Source organism: Leptodactylus fuscus, chromosome 6 (genome assembly GCF_031893055.1).
Source record: "Leptodactylus fuscus isolate aLepFus1 chromosome 6, aLepFus1.hap2, whole genome shotgun sequence".
NCBI classification, from domain to species: Eukaryota; Metazoa; Chordata; class Amphibia; order Anura; family Leptodactylidae; genus Leptodactylus; species Leptodactylus fuscus.
Window position 1 is genome coordinate 14643001 of NC_134270.1, and position 13788 is coordinate 14656788.

At 45.1% G+C, this 13788-nt stretch overlaps 1 protein-coding gene across 1 annotated transcript; it reads left to right on the forward strand.

Annotated features, from left to right (window-relative positions):
• Positions 1 to 41: 41 nt before the first annotated feature.
• RFNG (RFNG O-fucosylpeptide 3-beta-N-acetylglucosaminyltransferase) lies at positions 42 to 7096 on the forward strand. Its single transcript, XM_075279388.1, has 9 exons — positions 42 to 215; positions 1633 to 2083; positions 2217 to 2265; positions 2815 to 2917; positions 3725 to 3878; positions 4400 to 4485; positions 4563 to 4728; positions 5528 to 5613; positions 5679 to 7096. The coding sequence occupies exons 2-9, from the start codon at positions 1697 to 1699 to the stop codon at positions 5755 to 5757; spliced, it is 1110 nt and encodes a 369-aa protein (XP_075135489.1). The 5' UTR covers positions 42 to 215; positions 1633 to 1696; the 3' UTR covers positions 5758 to 7096.
• The last annotated feature ends 6692 nt before the right edge of the window (positions 7097 to 13788 follow it).

Sequence of the window (13788 nt, forward strand, 5' to 3'; positions counted from 1 at the left end):
GAGCGTGGTGACGTCATTACGTCAAAGACCGGACTCGGAGACCTAGTAACTGCGGCGTATAGAGGGGAGAGGTCACGTGACGTTAGCTGCGCTTATAGTATCACAGGGATGACGTCACTGGGTTCTCTGCTCCGCCAGCTCAGCTGTGTGTCCCGGGTGTTGTGAGGCGGCCAGGCCGGCTGTGATGGCGCTGTACACGGTGTGAGGGGGCTGAGGTATGGCTGCAGCTCTATAGCGGGGCTCAGGACTGGGTGCTGCTCTAGTCGGCCAGCTCAGGACTATATAGCGTGCTGGCCATGGTATATCCCATAGGGTAACACTGCATGATTTTTTAACCCCTTCATGGCAGCCATTTTTCCCATTTATATTGTCTGTTTATTCCCCCCTTCCTTTAAAAGCCGTAACTTTATTTACAATGAATGTGACTGTTCAAGGGCTTAGTTTTTGCAGGAGGAGGTCTATTTTTTTTGGAATTTTGATGTTTTTTTTTGGGTCTTGTTTTTACGGTGTTCAATATGCGATAATATTGCAACATTGTATTTGTTTTGCAATGCTTTGTTTGCTTCCATAGAAGAGAATGGAGCCATGGGCGTGCGTGCATACTACTGCTTCATTCATGGAGGGTGCGTGGGGACCCCCCTTCGTTTTTCTAATTACGGGGATCCCAGCAATGATCAGTCATTTATAAGTATTGTTAGGTTTTGCATTGAGTGTCCACCCATTGTATAGTCTGCCAGAAATCTAATGTCAGGATTGGTGGAAAGCCCACTCAATGGACCCCACTATAATGGGGGTCCCCAATGAGATCTATTATTGTCCGTCCTGTGACAGACGAGGATGTGCGCTCAGTAGGACAACCCCTTTAATGATAGGATTATCCCAAACTTGCGTAATGATGGCCTTTCCCTGGGGTATGTTATCATTAGGACCTCCAACTGGTTAGCTCATTGAAGAGGTCACGGCCCCTTCCCTTTTCCTGAGCCAATAACATCAGGGTTAACATGGTACAGTAGCAACTCGTTCCCATTCAAGTACATGGGGCTGAGCTGCAATACCAAGCACAGCCTCTATGATATGTCGGTGCTGTGCTTGATATTCAGTGAAGAAGGGACAGCACTCTACGAAATGCTGGAGCTTCTTCAGATAGCTGATCGATTAGGGAAAGGGGGGGGCTTTACCCCACCAATTACATAACGACCCATCCTAAAAATGGGATATATAACACCCACAAGCCCCTTTTAAAGGGCAATGCCAGTCAAAGTTAAATCTTGGATACATGGAAACTAGGGAAAAGTTAAATTGGTTGGCACTATCAGATTACTGGCGTTCCAAAAACCTGGCACTTGAAATAATCTGCTTATACAGAGAATTGAGCAGGAAGCAAACAGCGCTGTTCTGTGTAGTGGTCAGACTGGGTACTGCAGCTTACATCGCTTGAATAGGCGTTAAGCTTCAGTGACTCAGTTTAGCCACTACCCAGAGAACGGCGCTGTCTGCTTCCTGCTGTGTATCCTCTGCTAAGAACTGCTGATCGTTTTGGTTTCTGACCCCTGCCGATTTGATTTCACTGACTTAGATCATTGATATTGTAACCTGGAAATGCCCTTTAATAAAACTCTTTCCTATCTGTAGTCTGTAGCTCCTGTCTGCAATGCCGGAGCTGGCGGACCTGGGCCCATCCCCAGAGGGCTGAAGAATGAAGATCTCCTGTATCGGGCTAACTAAGATCTGCTTCCTGCTCTCCGTGTCTGTCTGTGTTGTGTTCTTCCTATTTTTGCCATGGATGAAGCGTGGCCCTCTAAAACCTCACCTGCCCCTCGCCTGTAACCTCTTCTGTAGCACCAGATACCTCGAGTCTCAACTGGAAGTTGTCAGACTTGCTCCGCGGGGCCACAACCAAAGTGATGTTTTTCGGGGGAGGAAGAACAACAGGGTACAGGGGGTTGGCCTTAAAGACACAGGTTACTTAAAGGAGCCTCTGCAGATCAAAGACCTGTTTCTTGCCGTAAAGACCACTAGGAAATATCACAAGAGTCGCTTAGACCTTCTGCTGCAGACATGGATCTCCAAGGCCAAGGAGCAGGTGGGGAGTGTATTTTTTTATTTTATTTTGTACAGATTTTCCTTGTGTTGCCCCTTTTGTATGTCGTCTCTTTCATTTAGCAGCGATAAAATGTATCATGTCCATGTTAAAATCTCTTCTTGTGTCTTATCAGACGTTCATATTCACGGATTGGGAAGACCAGGAACTGCGGCAGAAAGTGGGTAAGAATAGGGTGATGACCATTAAGAAGCACTCCAACAAAAAACTGAAAGGGTGAATATGCCCAATGCCAAGGCATCGGGCATATTCCAGCTGCTCCAGTTCTATCTATACACTTGCTCCCATTCCTTAGGGGTAGATGTCATGTGATCACCACTCTGACACGAGAATAGGTGTAGAGTGATGCAGGTGATGACGTCGCCCCCTTCTGTCTCTGCAAAGTAAGGGGTGTGATGGGAAATGTAGTCTGCAGTAGTGAGGCGAAAAACTGGCGCATCAAATAAAACCTCCTACACAAGTCATACATGTCAGCCTCCTCAATATTATAATATAATGGCCTAAACCAGCTGTCCCCAACCTTTTTTGCACCATGGACCAAGGCCGCCCCGCCCCGTGGACCACCAAAAAAACCCCAATGGCTCGGTCCTTGTCTGCAGACTGTTGGCTGAGGACCCCTAGCCGAAATCACACTATAGAGGTGCGAATAGCCAACAGGGCAGGTGGGCCGGACGCAGTAATAGTAAAAACTTTAATCTTGTGTTTTCTTGCAGGAAATCAGATGGTGAACACAAACTGTACTGCAGTTCACACTCGCCAAGCTCTGTGCTGTAAGATGTCAGTGGAGTACGACAAGTTTGTGTTGTCATCCAAGAAGTAAGAACTGGTCTGTGGTATTTGGCACTGTATGTGTGATATAAAATGTATTTATTGTGGGGAAGTTAGCTTGGTAGGAGCAGTGGTGCAGACCCAGTTTAGACAGGGACACAAAATGTGCAGCAAACTGGTTTATTTTGGGAATAAAAAAAAGAAACAGGAAAATAAATAATCCTTGACTTCAGGCACAAAAAAAACTAAATAAATCCCTGCTCGTCTGAGTGCTAACTAAACAGTAGGTTAACCTAACTTATACGTGTGGCTTACTTCCAGCCACAGGAGCAATATTGTCTCACCGGACTCAGGGTTACAGGACAGTACCGCATGATCTACACCTGGGCTGAGGCCCTGGACCTCACATATGTCAGGAATATACTAGAGCAACCAGGTCACTGTAATCGCCAGCTTCTTACCACTTACTCCCGGGCTGCACTTGTACTTACTGTGGGTGCAAGTAGTGGAAATTTGGCCATAATCTGCTTTCTGAGCATGTGCAGAAAAAAAAAATGGACATAGACATTAATATTAAAGGATAATAGACACCGACTGACTGTCATAAGTGTGTTATTTCGAATGTGTTATTTTTAGTGTGTATAGTAAAGCAGTGTAGTATACAACTAGGATGTATAGTAGAGAAGTATGATAACTAGTGTGTGTGTGTGTGTGTATAGTAGAGCGATATGATACATAACTAGTATATATAGTAGAGCAATATGATACATAACTAGTGTATAGTAGAGCAGTGTGAGATATAACTGATATAATGCACAGGACCTTCCATACAGATCTCCATCTCTCTTCCTCCAGATGGTTCTGTCATTTGGATGATGACAATTACCTGAACCTGAGAGCCCTCCTGGACCTTCTCTCCGATTTCCCACACAACTCTGACACTTATGTAGGACGTCCGAGTCTGGATCATCCCGTGGAGACCCTGGACAGAGTGAAAGGCGATGGTTCGGTAAGGGCTCGTTCACATCTGCACCCGTTCTCCATTCTGCAGGTTACCGTTTCCTGCACTAAAACAGAGGCAGGAGACGGAAACCTGCAGGACTCTTTCATACCCATTCATTTGAATGGGTTTGAAAGATGTCCAGCCGTGAGCGTTTTATGCTCACCGCCTCAAAACTGTTTTTAAAAAAAAAATTGGACACAGTCGGACATGCAGTACTCTGTGTCCGGTTTTTAAAAAAAAAAAAAAAAAAAAAAAAAAAAAAAAACGGTTTTGCGGCAGAGAGCATAAAATGTTCACCACCACTCATGGCCAGACCTGCTCTGACAGCTTTCCGTCTTCTGCATGCAGAAGACGGAAAGCTGAGAACGGAGACCCGAACGCTATTGTGAACCTAGCGTAAGACGGTTCATTCTTGGTGTGCTCAGTTCTTACTACTGGACTGTACCATAGCTCTGTTAGGTGTCCAGTGTCAGTTCGGATTGTACCATGGCTTTTTATTGTTTTTTTAATTTTTTTTTCCACCTTAGTCATCTCTAAAGTTTTGGTTTGCGACTGGTGGTGCCGGCTTCTGTATTAGCCGAGGACTTGCCCTGAAGATGAGCCCCTGGGCCAGGTGGGTAGGCCAGACCGGTCATATTGGCTGCTGTTACTTATCAGTGAACGGATCCTAAGTCTTGTTCTCACCTTCAGCATGGGAAACTTCATCAACACCGCAGAGAAGATCCGACTCCCCGACGACTGCACTATTGGGTACATTATAGAGGGCATGCTGGAAGTGAAGCTGCAGCACAGTAACTTGTTCCATTCACACTTAGAGAACCTGCAGAGGCTTTCACAAGGCACGCTGCTTCAGCAGGTAGGTACTTGGCTATTTATCACCCCCCTGTACCCCAAATATTAGTCCTGTATTATTGCACTGAATATCATAGATAACTGAGGGTTGGTTCACAACTGCTTTTGTATTCCGTCCAGGGCGAGTCTGCATGGAGACCCCCTCCGAACAGAATACAAACACAATTGCAAGCGCTGTGCTGTAAAAACACACGGACCCCATGGACTATAATTGGGTCCATGTGCCCGCACAAATCATGTCCGCATTTTACACTCGAGCATTGATAAGATGCATGTTTAGGTGTTACCTGTAGTGTATTGGGCCATTAAATGAAGGACAGTTTATCAGTTGACGATCGAGACCCAGCACCCCCACCGATCAGCTGGTTGAATTGGTGTGCACTGTGGCTTCTGCGCCGAAAACCAAGCACTGCATTGTACATTTTATAGCGGCTGTGCTCTGTATCACAGCTCCGCCTCAAACAGGCCATGTGACCACTTAACATGAAATCACTGGCCTGTAAAGTGGAAGTCTTGGTGTCAGACCCCTGCTGATCTGCAACTGCTCATGTATTTTAAGGATGGGTCATCAGGTGTTAAAGCCTGGCAAACTTAAGTGCCCCCCACCCTCTTATACTGTAGAGCAGTCAGTGGTCAAAAGCACTTTAGATGGACCCAAAAACTTTATTTTTTTGGGGGTACAGTTTTACCCAAAAGATCATTACAGTGAAATTGTTTCCCATCCACATGCAGATGGCTGGTGACACAATGAACCTCAGACAGAGCTGCACCTTTGTAAAGTAACCCTCATACCTATTTTTCAGGTAACCCTAAGCTATGGCGGTCCTGACAACAGAAGGAACGTTGTGTCTATAGCCGGACCCTTCAGTCCGGAACAAGATCCCACTCGGTAAGTCCCGTTCCAGACCACAGACTTACACTATGTGCACAACTAATCATTCCCCTTCCCTGCAGGTTCAGGTCTGTCCATTGCTCGCTGTATCCTGACACAAGTTGGTGTCCTAACAAGAAGCCTTCACCACCATTGAAGTGATCCCCAGCCTGGTACATGTCCTTCACTGCGATATGGACGTCACCATCTAGACTGTCTACACTACCAGAGAAGAGAAGGAAGGGTGCGGGCTCCTGCCATGTCTTATCCTTATAGATGCTGGGATTAAAGGGAGTGTCCAGTATTAATAAGCAGCCATGTTTAATTCTGGACTTTCTTTAAGTGTCTCTTTTGTTCACCCTATTTGCTGCTGTGTACAGTGTTGTCTTCTCCACGCTGCAATGTGAGGCCACCGAACACTGGTCTCTCCATCGGCTTCTAATGCTTTATGCACATGTGCCCTGATGGTATAGGAGGGGTCATATCACAGAACCGTATACCGCACAGTATACAGTGACCTGTACTCTGCAGCGTGGGAGTTATGGATTCCTGTATGTATTGACTTAAAGGGGTTTTCTGGAACCTTTAAATCGATGACCTGTCCTTCGGATAAGTCATCGATTGCAGATCTGTGGGGGCTCCGACACCTGGGACTGCAGCAGTTCAGCTGTTTGAGGTAGAAGGGGCCATTTCCGCTTCAAAGGCCACGTGGCCACATGATCAGTCAGCCACATGATCAGTCAGCCACATGGTCTGGTCGCAGCTCAATCTTATTAAAGTGAATGGGACTGTGCTGCAATACCAGGCTCAGCCCCTAGACAGTGTACGGCGCTGTGCTTGTAAGTGGTTCCTGTGCACACCAATCACAGTGACCCCCTCTCTGTATACACAGAGGACAGGACTGAGTGACCTGAATGACCCCTGAGATACTGACATAAGATTTAAGGAAGTTAAAATCCAGAATATGTATTTATTTTTTTAATAAATGGCACAGAATGAGTTAAAAAATTAGATTTAATACTCCCCTCTGACCCCTGATTTGTTGCTGCCCGGCTTCAGTCAACCGCTGGCTGCAGAGGAGATCGTGTGGTTGGGGAACAACCTCAAGAAGAGTCACTTTTGACTCGAAATTTAAGATTTACTGTTAATTTTATTGCTAAATCTCATGGCCGTGTCTGGTGATCATTCGTGACCGTGGCTTCCATGTGTCCTGCTGGTGCTCCAGGTCCAGAGATCCTCAGACCCCGCTGCATTGGTTCTGTTGCAGACTGAGACTGCCCAGTTGGTGCATGCTGCCCTCTAGTGGCCATGGCTAGAACCATCGTATTCTCCCCATCCTGTTTCTGCACTTGTTGAGCTCTGCTTACGGTTTTATGTTCTCGGTACTACAGTGTGGACGACGTTCTGTCTCTCACTTTTTGACGACTGCTATTTGTATTGTAATTTATTAAACCCGCCATCTGTACAGCTTTCAGTGTAAATAAAAGGTGTCTATTTTTTACCTTTTTGTCACAAATTTCTTATTTTACCAAGAATGTGAACGTTCGACTTTTCAATTGTTGGAGGGGTAAAAAAAAAAAAAGAGATGAATGCGTGTAGGACTGATGCTGGGGCGTCTACAGCACCCGAAGGGAGGACTGGGACCTGGTGACTGCACCAGTTAAAGGGATTGGCTGGGCCCAAATCAATCATTCATACTAATGATTTATCCACAGGTTAAGTGATCTATGGGCAGTGGCGTAACTAGGAACGGCGGGTCCCTGCGGCGAGCTTTTGACATCGGGGGGGCCCCCCTTCCCAACCAACGCCAAAGGCCTCAACCAAACAACCCCCCTGCATTTCTGTGCAAACAGTATTATGCCCCATAGTGGCCCCAGTACAGTATTGGGCCCCTGCACACAGTATTATGCCCCATAGTGACCCCTGCACAGTGTAATGACCCCTGCACAGTGTAATGGCCCCAGTACACAGTATTATGTCCCATAGTGGCCCCAGTACAGTATTATGTCCCTGCACACAGTGTTATGCCCCATAGTGGCCCCTGCACAGTGTTATGCCCCATAATGGCCCCAGTACACAGTATTATGTCCCTGCACACAGTATTATCCCCCCATAGTGGCCCCTGCACACAGTATTATCCCTCATAGTGGCCCCTGCACACAGTATTATGCCCCATAGTGACCCCTGCACAGTGTAATGGCCCCAGTACACAGTATTATGTCCCATAGTGGCCCCAGTACACAGTATTATGTCCCTGCACACAGTATTATCCCCCATAGTGGCTCCTGCACACAGTATTATCCCTCATAGTGGCCCCTGCACACAGTATTATCCCTCATAGTGGCCCCTGCACACAGTATTATCCCCCATAGTGACCCCTGCACAGTGTAATGGCCCCAGTACACAGTATTATGTCCCATAGTGGCCCCTGCACACAGTATTATGCCCCATAGTGGACACCCATGAACAATTATACTCAGGGGTCTGAAGTATAATAATTGGAGATCCAGGGGGGGATAAAAAACAAAACAAAAACACTGTTAGGGAGCCTTAACATGGAGTAAACGCGCGTGTATTTTTGCAAAATACATGTGTGAAAATAAGACTCCCATTGACTTCAATGACATTATACAGGCATATTTTTACACGTATAAAAATATCATTGAGGTCAATGGAAGTCTTATTTTTACGCATGTATTTTGCAAAAATACACGCGCGTTTACTCCATGTTAAGGCTCCCTATTTTTGCAAAATACATGCGTAAAAATAAGACTTCCATTGACCTCAATGATATTTTTATACGTGTAAAAATACGCCTGTATAATGTCATTGAAGTCAATGGGAGTCTTATTTTCACATGTGTATTTTGCAAAAATACACGCGCGTTTACGCCGTGCGAAGGCTCCCCAACTTGCCTCTCCCTAGCTCTGCTGCCGGCCATCTTCAATGACATCCGGGACATCATGTGGCCAAGGGCCCTGCGTCGCGATGCATATGGACGCAGGTCCCGGGCATGTGATGTTGGGGAAGTCACGCAAGTAGGCCTGAAGCCTGCCTGGAGTCCAGAGAGGTATGTAACACTGTTTTTTTGTGTTTCCTTACCTCTCCTGGGCCTCCAATCGTTATATTCGGGGGTCCAAAAAGACCCCCGAGTATAATAGTGCTTGTGGGGACTGTGGCGTAGTAACTCCAGCCTGTAACGGCCGATGTGGCAGCTGCTACCCCGGTAGTTACGCCCCTGTCTATGGGGTCTGACACCTGGGCGTGGGGTGTGCTGTTATGAGATCATAGGGGAAGGTTAGATCCATCTATGCTGAATCCTAAATCCTCCCCAGCATGGACGCCTCCTATAGAAATGTCTTCTATGGTGTATATACCTGCTGTGGTCCTCTTCTAAGCATGGACATCTTCGTCTGTCGCCATCCTCTGAACAACAGATAGCAGAAACGGCAGTAGTTCAGTCTGAGAGATTCAGTCTCAGATAAGGAGAAGACCTGATATTAGAGAGAGCGGAGAGACAGTCACTGTGTTCTGTATTAGCGCAGGGGTGATGTCACGGGATGAAGTCTATAGCTGGGGGTCATCAGTGTAAAGTGTATATAATAACGCACTGGGTAAGAATACGGATGAAAAAGACCCGGGGATATTGGTGGAGAGTAAACTTAATTTTAGCAACAAATACCAGGTAGCTGCCCCAAAGGCAAATGCAATCATGGGATGTATTAAGAGAGGAATAGAAGCTCATGACACGGATAGCGTTGCCTCTATAGATGTTTTATATATGGCTCTATTAGAGATGAGCGAGTAGTGAAATATTTGATTCGAGCAGAACCTCACTATTCGACTATTCAATCAAATATCCCATTATAGTCTATGGGGGGGAAAAAAAAGCTTGTTTCAGGGAAACCAAAATTTGACCAATTGGAGTCACCAAGTCCACTATGACACCTCAACAAATGATGCCAACACCTCTAAAATGCAACTGGGACAGCAGGGGGAGCATGTCTGGGGGCATCTAACACACCAAAGACCCTCTATTACCCCAACATCACAGCCTAACAACTACACACTTTCCACACTCAATACCACCTCTATGAAAGTGGGAAATTACCTGGAAACCTTCCTTACTCCACATTAGTATGGACAGAAAGACAAATTTTAAGCTACAGAAACATTAACAAGCACTCCTTTACATCACGTTGCCCATGAGAATCACAGATGGAATAGGTAATGGGAAATCCAAAAGCCCCCACCCTGACCTGTCATTGTGGATGTGTGTGTGCCTCTGTATACCTCTGTATGTTACAAGTATATACTGAGCTTAAAACAAGAACTGGAGATGGGAAAGGTAGATTGGGGGAAATGGCGGTACGGAATTGGAGCCCTGACAAGGGATTTTTGGAAAATTATTTGCAAAAAGATTGTATATACAGATGGTGTGTGTGTATAATATATATATATATATATATATATATATATATATATATATACAGTATATTAGCATTTGCCAGCGACTTCGTACGCGTGTTGGTATTTGCGCCGACCGCATGTGCCCGCCGACCCCCCCCCTCCAGCGTACCCACCTCCCACGTACCCCCCTCTAACACATGCCCCTGCCTCCCCCAAACCCCCCCGATCCCGAGCGACCCCACTGCTCCCGAGCGCAAAAGCATGTTCACTCCATTGCACAATTTCTCTTTCAATCCATGTACCGCTGCTGCCACCAGCTGGTGCGGTACCTTTTTTTTGTTTTAACGGACACATAGTCCCGCATGTCCGACTTTTTGTCCGGTTAAAAAAACGGTTTTGCCGTGGAGAGGCACAGGATGCTCATGGGCGGGCACTTTGCAAACCCATTCAAAGGAATGGGTTTGAAAATTGACCGCCGGGTTTCCGTCTCCTGTCCAGATTATTGGGCAGAAGATGGAAACCTGCAGAGCAGAGTCCAGGTACAGGTGTGAACCAGCCCTTAGTATAGAACCAACTTCCAAAATGTACCAATAGTGTAATTGAACTTAGAATCCTCCCTTTTTTCTCCCCAGTAACAGCGCCACCTCTGCCTGTAGGTTGTTTCTGGTATTACAGCTCATCTTTCTTCAAGAATTAAGATTGAGCTGCAAAACCAGACACGGACCATTTACAAAAACAGTGAAGTTTCAGGTAAAAAGAGCAGGAAATCCCTCCTTGGATGAAGATTACTATGGCTTTGATCATACATGTTCCAGGGCGCTGCAGAGCTTAGAGGAAGGGGTGACGTACCCGCATGAATAAATAAGTGACATAAATTCTATTTTGTGGGATTCTCATTTCAAGATGTTGTGATATATTACAGTGTATCTAAACTTTCGGACAACTTGTGATTTTCTGCAGGGTTTGTGACATTAATAAATATTGTAATTTACTTTATTAACGGATTGCGGCTCCTTTCTGTGAAACCTCGTTCTGAAATTCACTTCTTGCCTTGTTTCTCTCACTGGAGTACAGGGATATACGGGCTCTAATAGAACATGGTGGCCGCACGGGAGAGGAGAAAGAAATATCAAAATGGCTGAACCAAAACTTTTTTCACCGTTTCTTCTCCCAAAGTCCGAACAAAACATCAGACCCCCCCCCCCCCAAAAAAAAAAATAAATAAATAAATCTTACTCAGCCATGTATGTGTAAATAGAAAAAAATGTTTCAGGTGTCAGAATACAGCAACTCTTCAATTTTTTTAACGTTTTGGATTTCTTTTCAAGGGATTCTACCACTAAATCGCTTTTTCTTTTGCTTTAGACGTCGGAATAGCTTTTAGAATTTAGGCTATTCGTCTCTTACCTTTAGACGTTTTCTCCGCGGCGCTGTTCCTTAGAAATACCAGTTTTAACCGGTATGCAAATGAGTTCTCCGCAGCAATGAGGGCGGGCCCCATCGCTCAAACGGCCAGAGAGCTCTCTCCAGCGACGCCTCCATCTTCAGCTGCAAACCCGCCTCTTCTGTCTTCTGTCTCAGTCCAACCTCCAATGCCTGCGCAGTACGCCGGCGGCCATTTTTGGGAGGTCGCTCTTGCTGTTGTAGTTCAATACAGGAGCGTACTGCGCAGGGGTCAGAGGTTGGACCGGCATGGAAGACAGAAGAGGCGGGGGTTGCAGCTGAAGATGGAGGCGTCACTGGTGAAGAGCTCTCTGGCAGCAGTGGGGACGCCCCCATCGCTGTTTGAGCGCTGGGGCCCGCCCTCATTGCTGTGGAGATCCATTTGCATACCGGATAAAACCAGTATTTATAAGGAACGGCGCCGCGGAGACCATGTCTAAAGGTAAGAGACGAATAGCCTTTCTAAAGGCTATTCCAACGTCTAAAGTAAAAAAAAAAAAAAAAAAGTGATTTAGTGGTAGGATCCCTTTAAGGTGTTAAAACATAACAAAAACTATGTAAAGCTGTAAATATCAGTGAATATCCATTGCATTGTACCGAAATATACAAGAGTGAGAGAATAAATAAAAACAACCAGTCAAACGACACGAAATAATATTATTAATTGAATATAAAATAAATACATCTATAAAAATGCAATTTTTAAAGTTGGTAATAAAATATATATTATAACGAATAATAATAAAGTTATCTTGAAGCACAACAGTGTTAAAAGAGCTCCCTGATATACAGTGTAGCAGCTGCTGCTATTTGTGTCTCTTTTCCAGCAGCCTCCTCCTCTTCCCCTCTCCATAGACTTCTATGTACAAAGTAACTGGACTTGATAAGTGGAGAAGGAAACAGATTTCTTTCATAAGATATATTACAAAGTTTCTTATATTTACTTGGACTATTCATTTATGATAAGTTATTTTACACTGATGAGCAAAAGGGTAACAGTGTTTAGACCTTGTGATTTTCTGGCTCCATATCTCACCATCCACTACAGCTTGGAACGTGAGACTCCCATCATTTTATAGACATCATCTTGGCTATCTCATACATAAATGTGACTTGTAATTATTTAGCGTATGATTAGTTCTGCAGATTCTTGTCATGTAACCGCATTGCCATTGTTACTGTTTTGCTCCTAAAAATCTAAATGATTTTTTTATTATTTTGTGAATCCACCTTTGGTTTTCAGCACTGCCTGAATCCTTCCAGACATGTTCTCCATCAGATTCAAGCATGTCTCGACTGAAATCTGATCCCAGGTCTCTTCTACACGTTCCCCATGTTGGTGCAGACTGGTCGACTCACTTGGATACAAATACAGCTTTTTCTTCACCTCTATCCACAAGTGTTGGATTGGGTTGAAGTCTGGGGACTGTGAGGACCAATCCAGCACCTCTACTTCATTGTCATTGAACTAATATCCTTCGGGTTATTGTCCTGCTGGACCACTATGTCGTCCTTTTCATACCCATAGTACTTGAGTGTACAAAGTAACAAGTCTTATAGTCACATATAGCTCAGCGTTGAGACCACATCAATCCTGGTCAATTATCCAATGCCTTTGGCTGTGATACCACCCCATATCCTCAGGCTTCCTCCACCAAACTTGACATTTCATTCAATTTCTCAACCCTTTACCTCCCTTTTTCCTTGTTTCTTCCAGATCCATTTGCACCCAACAGAGCCCAGTCTATTGACTTTCATCCCATCGGTCCAAATCACCCGTTTCCAATCTTCTTCCGTCCACTTTTCTTCCAAACTCGAGTTGACACTTTTTATCTTTTTTCAGGCCACCATTCCAGACTGGTGTAATGCACGTCGCACGAATATTTGTGATCTCACTATTACGAAGCATACAAGTCACTTCCACATTTGTTGCATCAGAACGGATAGACCTCGTGATGAGCCCACTTGTTGACTCTGATATTTTGCGTCTCGGGTTTTGAATAGGTGGACGTACTTCATTTTGGATTCTTCCACCTGTCGTGGCGCTCACTTGATGCCGTTTGGCAATTTTCTTGGCCAAGAGGTCACTATCGATGTGAAGATGATGCGGTTTTTCTTCATGGCTGATCCTTGATATGAACCAGTGACCTTTTATATGGGAATCACCTAATAACACCCTGAGCTATAGGGAGCGTGAGAACAGGGGAAAAAGATTTTTTTCACCACCAGGTTCGAAACAGTAACAATGCAGTTACACGACAAGAATCTACATAACTAATCATATGCTAAATAGTCACATTTCTGTACGAGATAGCCAAGATGATTGCCATGAAAGTCACA

What these genes read in the sequence shown, in the direction of transcription:
- RFNG (XM_075279388.1), top strand. Translation starts at nt 1,697, where the DNA reads ATGAAGATCTCCTGTATCGGGCTAACTAAGATCTGCTTCCTGCTCTCC. An exon ending in TTTGTGTTGTCATCCAAGAA is followed by an intron (nt 2,918 to 3,724) that starts GTAAGAACTGGT and finishes CTCTTCCTCCAG; the next exon opens with ATGGTTCTGTCATTTGGATG. An exon ending in CCGGAACAAGATCCCACTCG is followed by an intron (nt 5,614 to 5,678) that starts GTAAGTCCCGTT and finishes CCTTCCCTGCAG; the next exon opens with GTTCAGGTCTGTCCATTGCT.